The sequence below is a fragment of the Fringilla coelebs genome (genome assembly GCF_963513975.1).
Source record: "Fringilla coelebs genome assembly, chromosome: 17".
NCBI lineage: Eukaryota > Metazoa > Chordata > Aves > Passeriformes > Fringillidae > Fringilla > Fringilla coelebs.
The window spans coordinates 9,999,010-10,010,958 of NC_140043.1; the positions used below are offsets into that span (position 1 = coordinate 9,999,010).

The window sequence follows — 11,949 nt, forward strand, 5'->3', positions numbered from 1 at the left end:
AATAGGGAAGAAAAAAAGCAGGTAAAACACATGCATTTTCCCATACCACAAAACCAATCCAAATTAACTCTTCCATAACTTATATTCTTAACTTCTCCGCATTAACTTTTCTTCCCACCATCTTTTTCACAACTCACAGGTTATTGAGAATGTTTGCATGATGTTTCTCTAGCTCAGCAGATGGTTTTGGGCACACCTGCATGATCATGTTCCTATAACCTTTAGCAGCAGGTCAGCACAGCTTTATTCCAGTTACCCAAATACTTGGTACATCCCCACTTATGATTTATTCCTCGACAATTGTAGTGATAAAGGAATCTTACACTGGATGATTTATTGCACTGAGGGCCTCAGAGGATTGCTCTCCTTCCACGCAGCCTCAAGTGCCACGTAAATTAACATTCATTTGAATGGATGCTGCACTGAGGGCTCCTGGCAGAACGTGCATCAGCAAGCAGCAGTGAGCACAGCAAACCCTTTATGTGGCAAATAGGAAAACCTGTTCAGTATTACACTTGTATTCTCTCCTGAAAACCAGGCATCTGTTGGGGATCTTAATAAACCCTGAGCTAAGATTTGCTGCTGTCTTGGAAGCCTGCATTAGAAACAATCTGTAAAATGTACAGATAGTCTTCTGGAGGAAAAGCACAAGGCACTTCAGAGAGATCTCATGCAAAACTCCCCAGTTTCAGTCCATTTGATTAATATAGTGTCAGAAAAGGTTTTTGGATGAGGTAACTCTTACTGTCTTAATGCTGAACTGTGATGATTTATAACACTTTAAATCAACAGACTCTAACTGGGGACTCACCAGTTTTAAATGGCTGACTTTGTTCATAATAACTTGAATCTTCCAGCCTGTGTCTTTCATGGGATTTGTATTTAAGTGTGAATTAGATTCTGAAGTAGAATTATAAAGGTTTTGAGTTTAACTGCATTCTATGGCTCAAGACTGCAAATGAGCTCCAGTTCTAGTAAAAACTGAATGCTGGTCTATATGAATGCTTAGTGGAGCTTAATGATTTTTGAGCAGCTTTGCTTTGAAGTTTTAACAGATCTGTTCTGACATCACTTGCTTCACTCAATGCTCAAATCTCTTACTGGAGTAAAGCATGACCAAGCTGCCATATTTTAGACCAGAATTACTGCCTAAATTCTAAATAAATCTGAAAACAAAGGCTTCAGGATTGATTGCAAACACTTTGAACTGCTGTAAGTAACAACATTCTTATTGCATTCTTATTATTTTGACTTATTTTGGGGTTTCTTTTGTTCTTTATGTCCTTTTTCCACTGGCTTTCATTAATATTTATTGTCTGCATTCAACACCAGCTGTTTGATGAGCTGCTGCTTACAACAAAAGAAAGAAAAGCGGGAAATACAGCTTGGTATACAAAATGAACTCCAGTTTGATTTCAGTAAAGATAGCAACCATAAAACCAGTGCAGTGAGATTTCTTTATTGGTTTTCTGCTTTGCAGAACCCCGGAGTTGATTTTGGAGACGTTTCTGAAAGAATCGCTCTGCGACAGCGACTGCAGTGCCGGAGCTTTAAGTGGTACTTGGAGAACGTGTACCCTGAGATGAGGGTTTACAATAACACAGTCACTTATGGAGAGGTACAGCATGTCTTTGGAAACACATCACAGCTGCACTCCAGCACTCCTCTGCTTTCAGAGCTGGCTATCAGGGTATACAGAGCAATTACACATCAGCACAGCAGTGGTGACAAAAATGCCCTCCCCTCCTTTTAATCAGCACTAAGGAGTGTGGCTTTGAGAAGCCCTGTTCCTTTTGCAGGTTGTAGGCACACGGTTTGGGGTCATTGGGAGTGGGGCTGTGGCTGAGCTTTATCCCCAGTGGGCACAGCTGTGATCAGCAGGTGAGCAGCAGTGACAGCAACGAGCCATGGAGTGCCCAGGGGCACTGACCAACCACCAAAGGGAACAGAGGGCATTGCATGAACATGAGGGGGTAAAAGGTTGGGCTAAAGGACAAAAAGGGCAGGTGTTTGAAGCCTTCTGAAGTAATATGATGTTACTGTGTATGGGTTGAAGCCTTCTGATATTGCATGGTGATATTCTGTGTATCGTGGCTCTCTCGACTGCGATCTATGCTGCAGCACAGGTGAAGTCATCTTTGCTGACAATTACACACAACCTCCTTGGCTCTCACTTTAAAACACTGAGACATAAGTCTGAGGCAATCATTCTCCCAAATAAGATGCCAGAGACGTCACAAAGAAAATGTCAGTGGTCAACAGAGCTCAAATAATTGTCTACATGAGCTGCAATTAAATCTGAAGGCAGTATATTTTCCCACGAGACAGCTAAAAGGAGACTGTTCCTTTCTCTTCCATTTGATTGACTTCATACAAAAATAAGTCAGGCACTTGAGACATTGATACAAAGTGGAAGTTTTATTCCATAATATCACTTTGCATCCTAATATAACTATCCCCATCAGGAACTGAGAAAAGACATTGAGTAAATTCAAGAGGAGCTGTTGGTATCTGTCAGCTCTGAGAAGGTCGTTAACAGTGAAGAACATTGGCAGAAGTGCCAATGTTGTGTCAATTATACCAGACCCTGAGCAATCTGGGCTCTAAAATAAATTTTGTTCCTCTTGAGCTGCCACACAGAAGGCTCTTGAGTCAAACAGGAAGTTCAGTGATGCAAATACCAAATTCTTTAACATTTTTAATTACAATAGAGCCACAGAAGGTATTTACCTGTTATAAATCAACCTAGGTCCCTTTCAGTCTTTAGGCTTTATCCTAATGACTTCAAGCTTGTTGTAAAGTACTTCTGGTTATTTTCCTGGAGGAAAAGATGTCTGGATTCTTGTGAGTTTCAAGAAAAATAAATGTATTGAGTAGATGCAAGACATATTGAAACAGTAGTAAAAATATATTTCCTAGTGACTCAATTCCCCTTTTTTTAAAGCCATCTCATAAAGCTGTCTTCATCTTCTTTAGCCTTTATAGCACCCAAGACATAAAATAAACCTCCTGAAATTTAGTTGTTGGTGGGCCCCCTTATCCAATTGGATTCCCTGTTATGCTTGTACACCATAATATGAAGGAATATATACTGATTTTTTCCTGGCACCTTATGCAGCAGCTGTTTCTAAATTATGGGGGTGGCCAGACAGGTACTTCACAGTCTAAACCAAAACGGACCTGTTGAGTCTTTTGAGGTGTCTGTCTAAATAATTTCTGGTTTATGATATCTCTGAAGTTTTTCTACGATCAAAATACGTGTGTAATGCTTCCAGCTTCAAGAGAAAGGCTGGAAGGGTTTTCACAAAAGCTCCATCCCAGTTTTTATAGACTTGTAAATTCTTCTTGTCTAGGGAGGCACAGGAATTTTTTACTTCCTTGGATCTCTGAACCTGTGCCCTTTCATAAAATGTGCTTTATGTCACTTCTGTACATAAAAATGTACTGTATTTTCAGTTCAGATAAAAATTTTTCACATGATTTTTTGATTTTGTATCAGCAAAAGGAAGAAACAAAAGCATGTCACATCCAAGACCAATCCTGCGTAGCTCCTATCCTGTTTGTAAAGCCCCATTCTCAAGATACAGGGTCAAAATTTATGTTTGCACATTGGCAATTTGGAGCAAAACTTGGCCTGGGTGAATTTTAGGAAGTTCTGATCCTTGAGTAATTGCCAAAAATGTATCTTTGACCCAAGGTGTGTAGAGACAGCAGCTTGTCCAAATAATGTCTTTTCCTGGAGCAGATTCACTGCTGGCACCCTGTCATAGCTGAAGCAGAAGCAGGTGTCCCTCAGAGAGCAGTTTTACATAGTACTTTTTTCAGGAGCTGTAGCACAGCTGAGGTTTAGCTGGACTGGACTAAAATGGGGATTAATTTGCAGCTGAAGTGTTTTCATTCTGGTCTGGTTCCAGGTGCGGAACAGCAAAGCCAGCGGCTACTGCCTGGACCAGGGGGCCGAAGAGGATGACAAAGCCATCCTTTATCCCTGCCATGGAATGTCCTCCCAGGTAAAGGGTGAAAATCCCACCATGAGGGAGAAACTTTGGACTCAGAGAATATGCAGAAGAAACAAAGAGTAAACGGATGTATTTGGGTTGAGTTTGGGAGTATAATTCCTGAGCTGCAAAGACAGATGTCTGCCTTTACTCCAGTCTTGTCAAGTGCCTTTCCCAAGGTTGTCCAGGATGTGAATCCATACTTTGAGGTTACCAGTTAGGAAAACAGAAGAATCACATTATTTGTTTAAATAACAGGGATCCACTGAAGATTGATTAATTTAGGTAGTCTGTGTGAGTGAGCAGTTCTTCTTGCTATAAATGACTTATTCATGGTACCTCTTTAATTTAACTGTTCCTTGGTCCAACAGGCTCTTGGGCAGAAATTATTTATCAAGCTGCTGATTTGATTCCCCAAGTAGGCAAAAAGTTAAGCACATATTTAACATCAACTTCAAAGGGAATTAAGAATATCCTTTAAGACTTTTCTAAAATAGAAGATTTCTCTTTTTTTTTTTTTTTGGTCAGTCCCTGTGCATATTATTATTTTCTTTCAGATGTCTGAAGATTTAAAAATGACATTTCTACTTTCCATGCTCAGAGTGATTTTACTCATACAAGTTGGATATTATTTAAATCCAGGACTTGAGCTTTTTCTGAAATGCACTTCTTGTTTCTTTTGAAGTAGCATCTGAATCAAAACTATATTAATGAACATTCTCATGTGTAAATAAACTCTGACCTTATCAGGCTTAACAATTATCCAAGGTTCAGTCATGCATATATTGATTGGGAGTCCTGGCTCGTGCATCACCACGGAGGTGAAGTGAGACAGAGACAGTAATTCCTCCTGGCACAATGTCCACCTTTGGCAGGATCATTATGGAGTATCTGACTGACACTCTCCTAGTAGAGGTGGAAGGAGCAGCCTTTGAATAAGGTAACAAAATAGCATTGCTTAAATAGATGTAAATTAGCTTCTCAAGAAGACTCTCATTAGAGATGTCAAGGCGCTCAGAGAGAGTTCAGTCCCCTGCTCCATCCTAATCGGAACAGAAAGTTGCAAATTTAAGTCCTTCCTGAAAGTCCCTTAGCAACATCTAATCTCTATCATAGTGCGCTAGCACTTAGAAGAGTAATGAAATAAATGGTTCTGACTGTAATTTATTTTGCAATTTAAGTCCTTAACCTACTTGTTTGCCTCCCTGATTCCTGTTTCACAGAGCAGGCTTTGACTTCAGGAAGAAAATAGATGAGGGCATAAGTTACAGTGAATTCTTCCCTTTAAAACAAACAAACAAACAACAGGAAAAGAGTTTTCATTCTGCAAGAAACACCAAGTGAAGGCAGAGGTGATGTTTTATCTAAGTTGAGTGTTTCACAGACAACCATGGGTTGGAGCCACTCAAATGCAGCCAAGTTAATTAATGATTACACAGCTGGAAAACTTCTATAATCTCACCACAATTTACAAAATTAATTCAGTGTGAGAACCACAGCTGCACAAACCCTAATCAAGGATATTCAAGCACATAGCATGAAAGGTGTTGACAGCAAGCGTTTTAATATATTAAATAAACATTTTTTAAGCCCCTCTTCTAATCAGGCTGGGTGAGCATAGTTGTCTGCTGCATTTAGCTTTCCATTTCTGACATATTTCATCTCAAGCATAGGACATAAAACACCCCTACTGAGCTGAGATTTGGGTTATTTGTACATGCTTACTGAATATAAATTCATATAAATATGGAACTCCCTTTCCCCATTTGGGTTATCACTGGTGTTCATATGTCCTACCAGTGTGAAAGCCTCTCCCTATTTATCTGTTTTTCATACTCTTCAATTCTGACAAGCAGATTACCAGTGATTTTAGTGTACACATGGTTCCACTGAAACCCACCTAAGTCAGGCAGGTGTCTAAAGAAAGCTGAGTTAGGAATAAGATTACTGCTCATTTGTGATAAAATGTTCTTTTTTCTCTGTGTCTTACCCTTCTGTTTCCCTTGGATGTTGTTGTCCTGCATTACAGTGGCAAAATGAAGCCACTCCACTGTGACTGCCTTTCCCTATGTGTATTTTCAAGATCAGTTTTCACCATGGTAAATCACATCTTTGTAATGATATCAGCTTTTAAATTTCTTTATTCAAACAGGGACAAGCTCTTTTATGGATGCTCTGGAATGCATTTAGCCTGAGTTTACATCAATTTAGTTTAATGAGTTTGACTTGAGCTAAGTCATTGTAAGCTAAGAGCTAGAATATCCAGACAAGGTTTTGCATCAGTCTGAGTCGATTTCAAAACCTATTTTACAGCAAAGTAGTGTTCTTTTTATATGTGTTTATTGGATCTGAAGTTTGAGTCTAATGGCTTTCAGGAAAAAAAAAAAAACATTTGCAAATACTGCTGGGAGAAACAGTCCAGGGCTGCAGTAGATTTGTAAATAAAGAAATATATTTGGAGGCTTGAACTGCTCTGCCTCTGTGTGTGGCTTCCATTGTGCAATCAGCTGCAAAGCCCACTGGTACTATAAACTTTTGTTGTAAAATAATTAAAAAAAAAAAAAGTGAGGTTCTGAGGACAGATACAACGCCCCCAAAAGTGGGACTTGTTGTTCTGGAAGTTTCATAGAATGGTTACAGGACATGCAGGTTTTGAACCATCTGAGAGCGCTACACAGCCCCAGTGGAAATATTCACTGTCTCAGAGCCTGCCTTGAATGCCATGCTGTGGGGCTGATTATATGGTGTGTGAAGGAGAGGAGAACATCATGAAAGGGCATCCTGGGAGAGAAGGGCCAGGGTGAACAGCCTCCTTGGCCACCCTCCTCCCTTCCCTTCCACAGCAGAGAGGGGAGGCACTGCAGCTGTGAGAGAGAGAACTCCCTCTGCATTGACAACAACCAGAGGGACGGGAGAGCTCCCTGCTCGGATTTCTGGGGCTGCAGCTACACAAACAGAGCGAGAGGAGATGAAAGGCTCTGCTTAAACTGTTGCTAGAGGGCAGGTATTTAACATTTTGCTGGGTAGAGCTGTGACTGCCCAGATTTGTGTGCAGGGCAGCAGGGTGGATGAGCAGGTGGTTTCTCCGCTTGCAGGAAGAGGTGGGTGGGATTCTGGAGCAAACATGGAAGTTTGATAAGCTGTGATCTGTTTGCCTTGAGGGGACAGGTATTCTGGAGATGTAGGGTGTTTGGGATTCCTGCATCACTCACTGTTTCAGTCCTCTGTCAGCTGACAGCTTGCCTTAACTGCAGGGCTGAGGAACCATTAAAGATTTCCTTTTGCCTGGAGAACAAGAGTGAGAGAGAGAGGTTAAATTTAGTGTGGAAAGCTACCAGACCCATCCTAGTAACTGTTTCCTACAAACAATTACCTGCAATCATTTGGTGCTTTTTTCACTTGACTGGAAGTTAGCAGGAAAGGATGTTCTTGAACTCAAATCCTCCAGTTTAAAGCTGCCATTTTCTTACCACATTAATATTCCTGGAGGATCAGATTCCATAGGCAGCAGCACTGACTATTTTTGATCCAGGTATGGTGGCTTTGATAAAAAACCTTTGACATCTTTTTGCATTCTGCTCAGATTTCTGAATGTTGAAGGGAAAACTGTCCTATCTTACATCAGTATAGCAGATGGTAGCAGGATTAGATCTTGAGTATTTAATAGAGCATTTGGCTTCAGTGTCATTTGAATCCTTCAGCTCTTCCTAGATAAAAGAGAAAAACTGAGTGAAGGTCCATCCCAATGTGATGTATAAAAGTGTTCTTCTGTTCTGCAGCTTACAATTTGAAGTGTGTAGATATCTAAAGATCTCAGCCCATCAAAACCTGCACAGATTTTTTTTTAAATTTAATTCATAAGATTTAATAGTTCTTAAAAAAGGGAACTTTGTCATTTTGGCTGGTTGGCACTGGGAATGGATTTAACATGGTGTATCATGACCACAGTCCTAACATAAATAGGAATTATTTCTTTGTGGATACATTAGTGACACTTAAGATCAAGTTTGAACACAGGAGGTACAATTTAATTGGCTGCATCCGAGTTCCTGCTTTCTAGCCTATAGTAATTAGCAATTTATTTTAATGCTTATTTTATTTTCACAGTTTATGTTGTTTCTAGGAAGTTAAGACAGGAATTCTTTGGAGAGAGAGATTATTAATCATATAGTAATTTCTTGAACCTTAATTTCTGGTCTGATTTTGCAGAAGCAGGTTCTGCAGCTTTCCTATGTAATATGGTCTGAACTGAGCTAATCCTTTGTAGGTGGGGTTTTTTCTATTTCTGTTTTATTGCAGAATAAGCCTAAGTTTTCATGACTGTTGGAACAGCCATAAAAACTTGACAGAAAGTGCAGATTCAGGAAATTGGGCCCATGCTGTTCCATTTGTCTCAAGATTGTACAGATAAGAGTCTCCTGCACGGAGCCATCCCTGACCCTGTTGAGCTGTAACACAAACTGCCACTTTCAATACTGCAGATAGTTTAGAATAGAGTTAATGTATCTTCCACTTCTAAAGCCTAAGCAGGACTGGTCCTTTCTGCTCTGACAGGCTGCTCTATAACAAAGTGCATGGCCACTGTGATACAGAGCACATGGAACACTGGCTGCTGAGATTCTGATGACAAAGAATGTTTTAGACCATTTTAATACCAGGACAGAAAATGCTGCTCATCTCAAAAAGGAAAATCAATCCTATCCTACAGAGCAGATAGCCCATTATAAACACTGCTTCTGATTATGTACATCAGGCAAAGCCAACAAGCTTGAGGGGTAGTATTTTGGAACTACAGAGAGATAATAAAGACTGCAAGATTAATACATTTTCTGGTCAGTGTTTCAGCCATTCCTGCAGTTCATTTGAATTCTGCTGGAAACCCATTAAATAGAAGTGTGAAATATACAGTCTGGTGTTATTTAAGGAAAAAAAAAAAAGACAAAATGTTGTGTTTGATTTGCATTTTTTTTAAACAGCTCCTTCTTATGTGAAAAAACAAAGTTAATTTGTCTGACCTGGCAGTTCCTTCATATTTTGAATTATTTTGCTTGCTTGAGCTTATTTTACATATGTCCCTCCTAACCTCAGAGTGGAAAAAAAACCCAAAAGTGTTTTGATGAAGTGTGTCCAGACTGTGCCATGACAAAAGCACCGTTCATACCCAAAGCATCCTCATGTGGTTATCTCTCTGATATAGGCTCTCTTCTACCTCTGTGCTTCACATGGCTGCTCTGAACAGAACTGGCAGGTGGGAAAATGAACACATACTATGTCAAAGAGCATCTGGTCTGGGAGCAAGTAGACCATGCTCTTTTTACCACTAGCAAGAAATGATTATTCACAGCATGATTCTTCTGAGGTTAATAAGGATGGCAGTAGAAAGCCAGACTCTAATTTGAGTTTTTTTGATTGATTCTTAATGATATCTCACACACTGGTCAGTGGCATCCAATAAATGGCAGGCACTTCTGACCTTCCTTCCCTTTCTTGTTAAGTAATTTCAGCCATATAACAGCAATAGGACCAGACAGGCAGTGAATTTCCTGGGTGGTAATTGCATTTCTTTGGTGGCTCAGATCCTCACCCTGCAGCATCCAGACTGACAGCACACAAGCCACGTAGCTGACTCCACTCTGCAGTCTTTTGGCACCTGAGTGTTGCACTTTCAGAGTAGGAAGGGCAAAACATTATGCTGGTTTAATGACTCTGGGTTTAAGCACAGAAGTGAGAAGTAGATAAGTCTGATTTGACGTATTGGCCTGCTGCCAAATTAGCATCGTGCATTTTTGCTTTAATGTGCTTTGCACAAAACTGAAATACCAGAGTGTCATTCTTTATTATGTAGGCCTGAAGCATATGTTAGCAAATTTGCTGCCATTTCCCTCACGGTTTCTTTTTTCCCTCTCATATTTTTGGATACGGGTTGCAGGGCTGGATTTTTTCAGTAATGTTTATTTACAAAAACTAATTAGACTTGTTGCTATCAATAGCCTCTAACAGAGCTCTTAAGAACAAACTGCACGACAAAATTGACATCGTGTCCTTGTTAAATCAACTCCTGCTGAGTGGGCACAATTTACATATTGATTACTTCACTTCCTTGATTGCCCTTTTTGCAGCGACATAGTGGGTGGGGAGTGGTGGGGAGCAGAAGTGTGGGAGAAGGGAACATTGTGCTCTGTGTTTTACCAACATTGGCAAGGTTTGCCCTTGAGCAGCGTGTGCCAGACCCAGTGTGCAACAGGACCAAGGGCTCCTCAGCAGCTCAGAACTCTCCTTTCTCCCCCAGCTCGTCCGCTACAGCTCGGAAGGTGTCCTGCAGCTGGGGCCACTGGGCTCCACCGCCTTCCTGCCCGACTCCAAATGCCTGGTGGATGATGGCAAGGGCAGGACACCCACCCTCAAGAAGTGTGAAGATGTCCTGAGGCCAGCACAGAGGTTCTGGGATTTCACACAGGTGTGGAAGAGCTGAGGAAGCCTTGAAGGGATGAATTAAAGAGGGATGACGCCAAGGAGGTCTTTGGAGTGCTATACCAGGAATTCCCCCCAGTACTTTTTAGAAATAGTCAGATATGTTTTCCATAGATCAGGTGCTACCCAGGAATATTCTTTCACTATTACTAGAAATTTTGGGGTATGATTTCTAGGAATTTTTATTTATCCTGTTTTGGAATAGTCTTAAATTCTGTCCTGATTGTCAAGAACATGCTTGAAATTGTTTACTGTCCAGGAGATTTTTTGCATTTAAAACTTTTCTAGAATTTTTGTAGCACCTTTATAGGCTTTTTTTAAGATCTAGAATCTTCAAATCAGTCTTAAGACTTTCAAAAGCATTATTACAGTCTCTGGGATTTCCTATTTCTTGGCTCTGTAGGGATTCACTAGTGCTTTTTAGAGATTTTCTAGTGATTTGGGGGGATTTTCCCAGCAATTCCTAAGTGTACAATTATCAAGGAATTGTTGTGCTACTTTTTATGTATTAGCTAGCTTTTCCTAGGAATTTCTAGCACTTTCTGGGCCATTTATCACTTGATATATACAGAAATGCATTTTATAGTGTTTTTTAAGGATTTATCGATGTAACACTGTTTTTTCTAGCCTGTTCCTTCCTCTAATCCTTTTTTTTTTTTCCCTTCTTTTTTTTCCCTAGAATGGTCCAATCATCAGCAGAGACACAGGCCGTTGTCTAGAAGTGGAAATGTCAAAGGATGCAAATTTTGGGCTCAGATTAGTTGTACAAAGGTGCTCGGGGCAGAAATGGATGATTAGAAACTGGATCAAGCATGGTCGGCACTGACTGTGGGGCTGAGCTGCCTCTCCTGCTGCTGTCCATTGCTCAGTGTGCCATATCTCCTGAGGCATTTGTCTTAAAGCAAATCAGTTTGAACAGGTCCTGGCTCTCAAGAGTCCTCCATCATTGGGCATTCCAAGGAAAGAAAGAAGAAAAAGGAAAGCAGACACACAAATGCCATGTTTGACTTTTCCTTACTCCAGCAGATGATGTGGGAAGCTTAACAAGAGTTTTCTGTTGATTTTGAAATCTTGTGAAAACCAGAACACAACAGGAAAGTGGATTCCTTAAGCTCTCCTAGGGGAATTGACAGATCTTTCTATGTTGAGTTCAAAGGAGACATCCCAATACTGCCTCATAAAGAGAGTTCTCTGATGGGTAGCTTTTTAGCTTTAAGTTTTGGACTGGTGCACAACTCCTACGGTGAATAATTATGTGCCTTTTTTATTGTACTTATAAAAGAGAACTGGAAAAATCTTACCTTTTCAGCATGTCTGGTTCGTTGTACTAAACAAGAAGATCTGTAAATAACATTGGAAATATATTATAATATATGATACATTTCAAGGTTGATTGTTTAGGAGTCTCTGTTTCTAGAAAGAGACTGTTCTGAAAATGTTTACAGGTGGTTCTCAACCTTTGAGCTGCTGGAGAGCAGCA

General features: G+C 40.3%; 1 protein-coding gene across 1 annotated transcript in view; it reads left to right on the top strand.

Moving 5' to 3' along the window:
* Positions 1 to 11,295, top strand: part of GALNT9 (polypeptide N-acetylgalactosaminyltransferase 9) — a gene marked incomplete at both ends in the record, with an annotated part of 191,833 nt that extends 180,538 nt beyond the window's left edge. Inside the window, 4 exons of the mRNA XM_084217225.1 lie at positions 1,481 to 1,618; positions 3,915 to 4,010; positions 10,288 to 10,455; positions 11,149 to 11,295. Of these exons, the coding sequence (XP_084073351.1) occupies positions 1,481 to 1,618; positions 3,915 to 4,010; positions 10,288 to 10,455; positions 11,149 to 11,295 (549 nt within the window). The remainder of the gene's footprint in view (positions 1 to 1,480; positions 1,619 to 3,914; positions 4,011 to 10,287; positions 10,456 to 11,148) is intronic.
* Between the last annotated feature and the right edge of the window lie 654 nt (positions 11,296 to 11,949).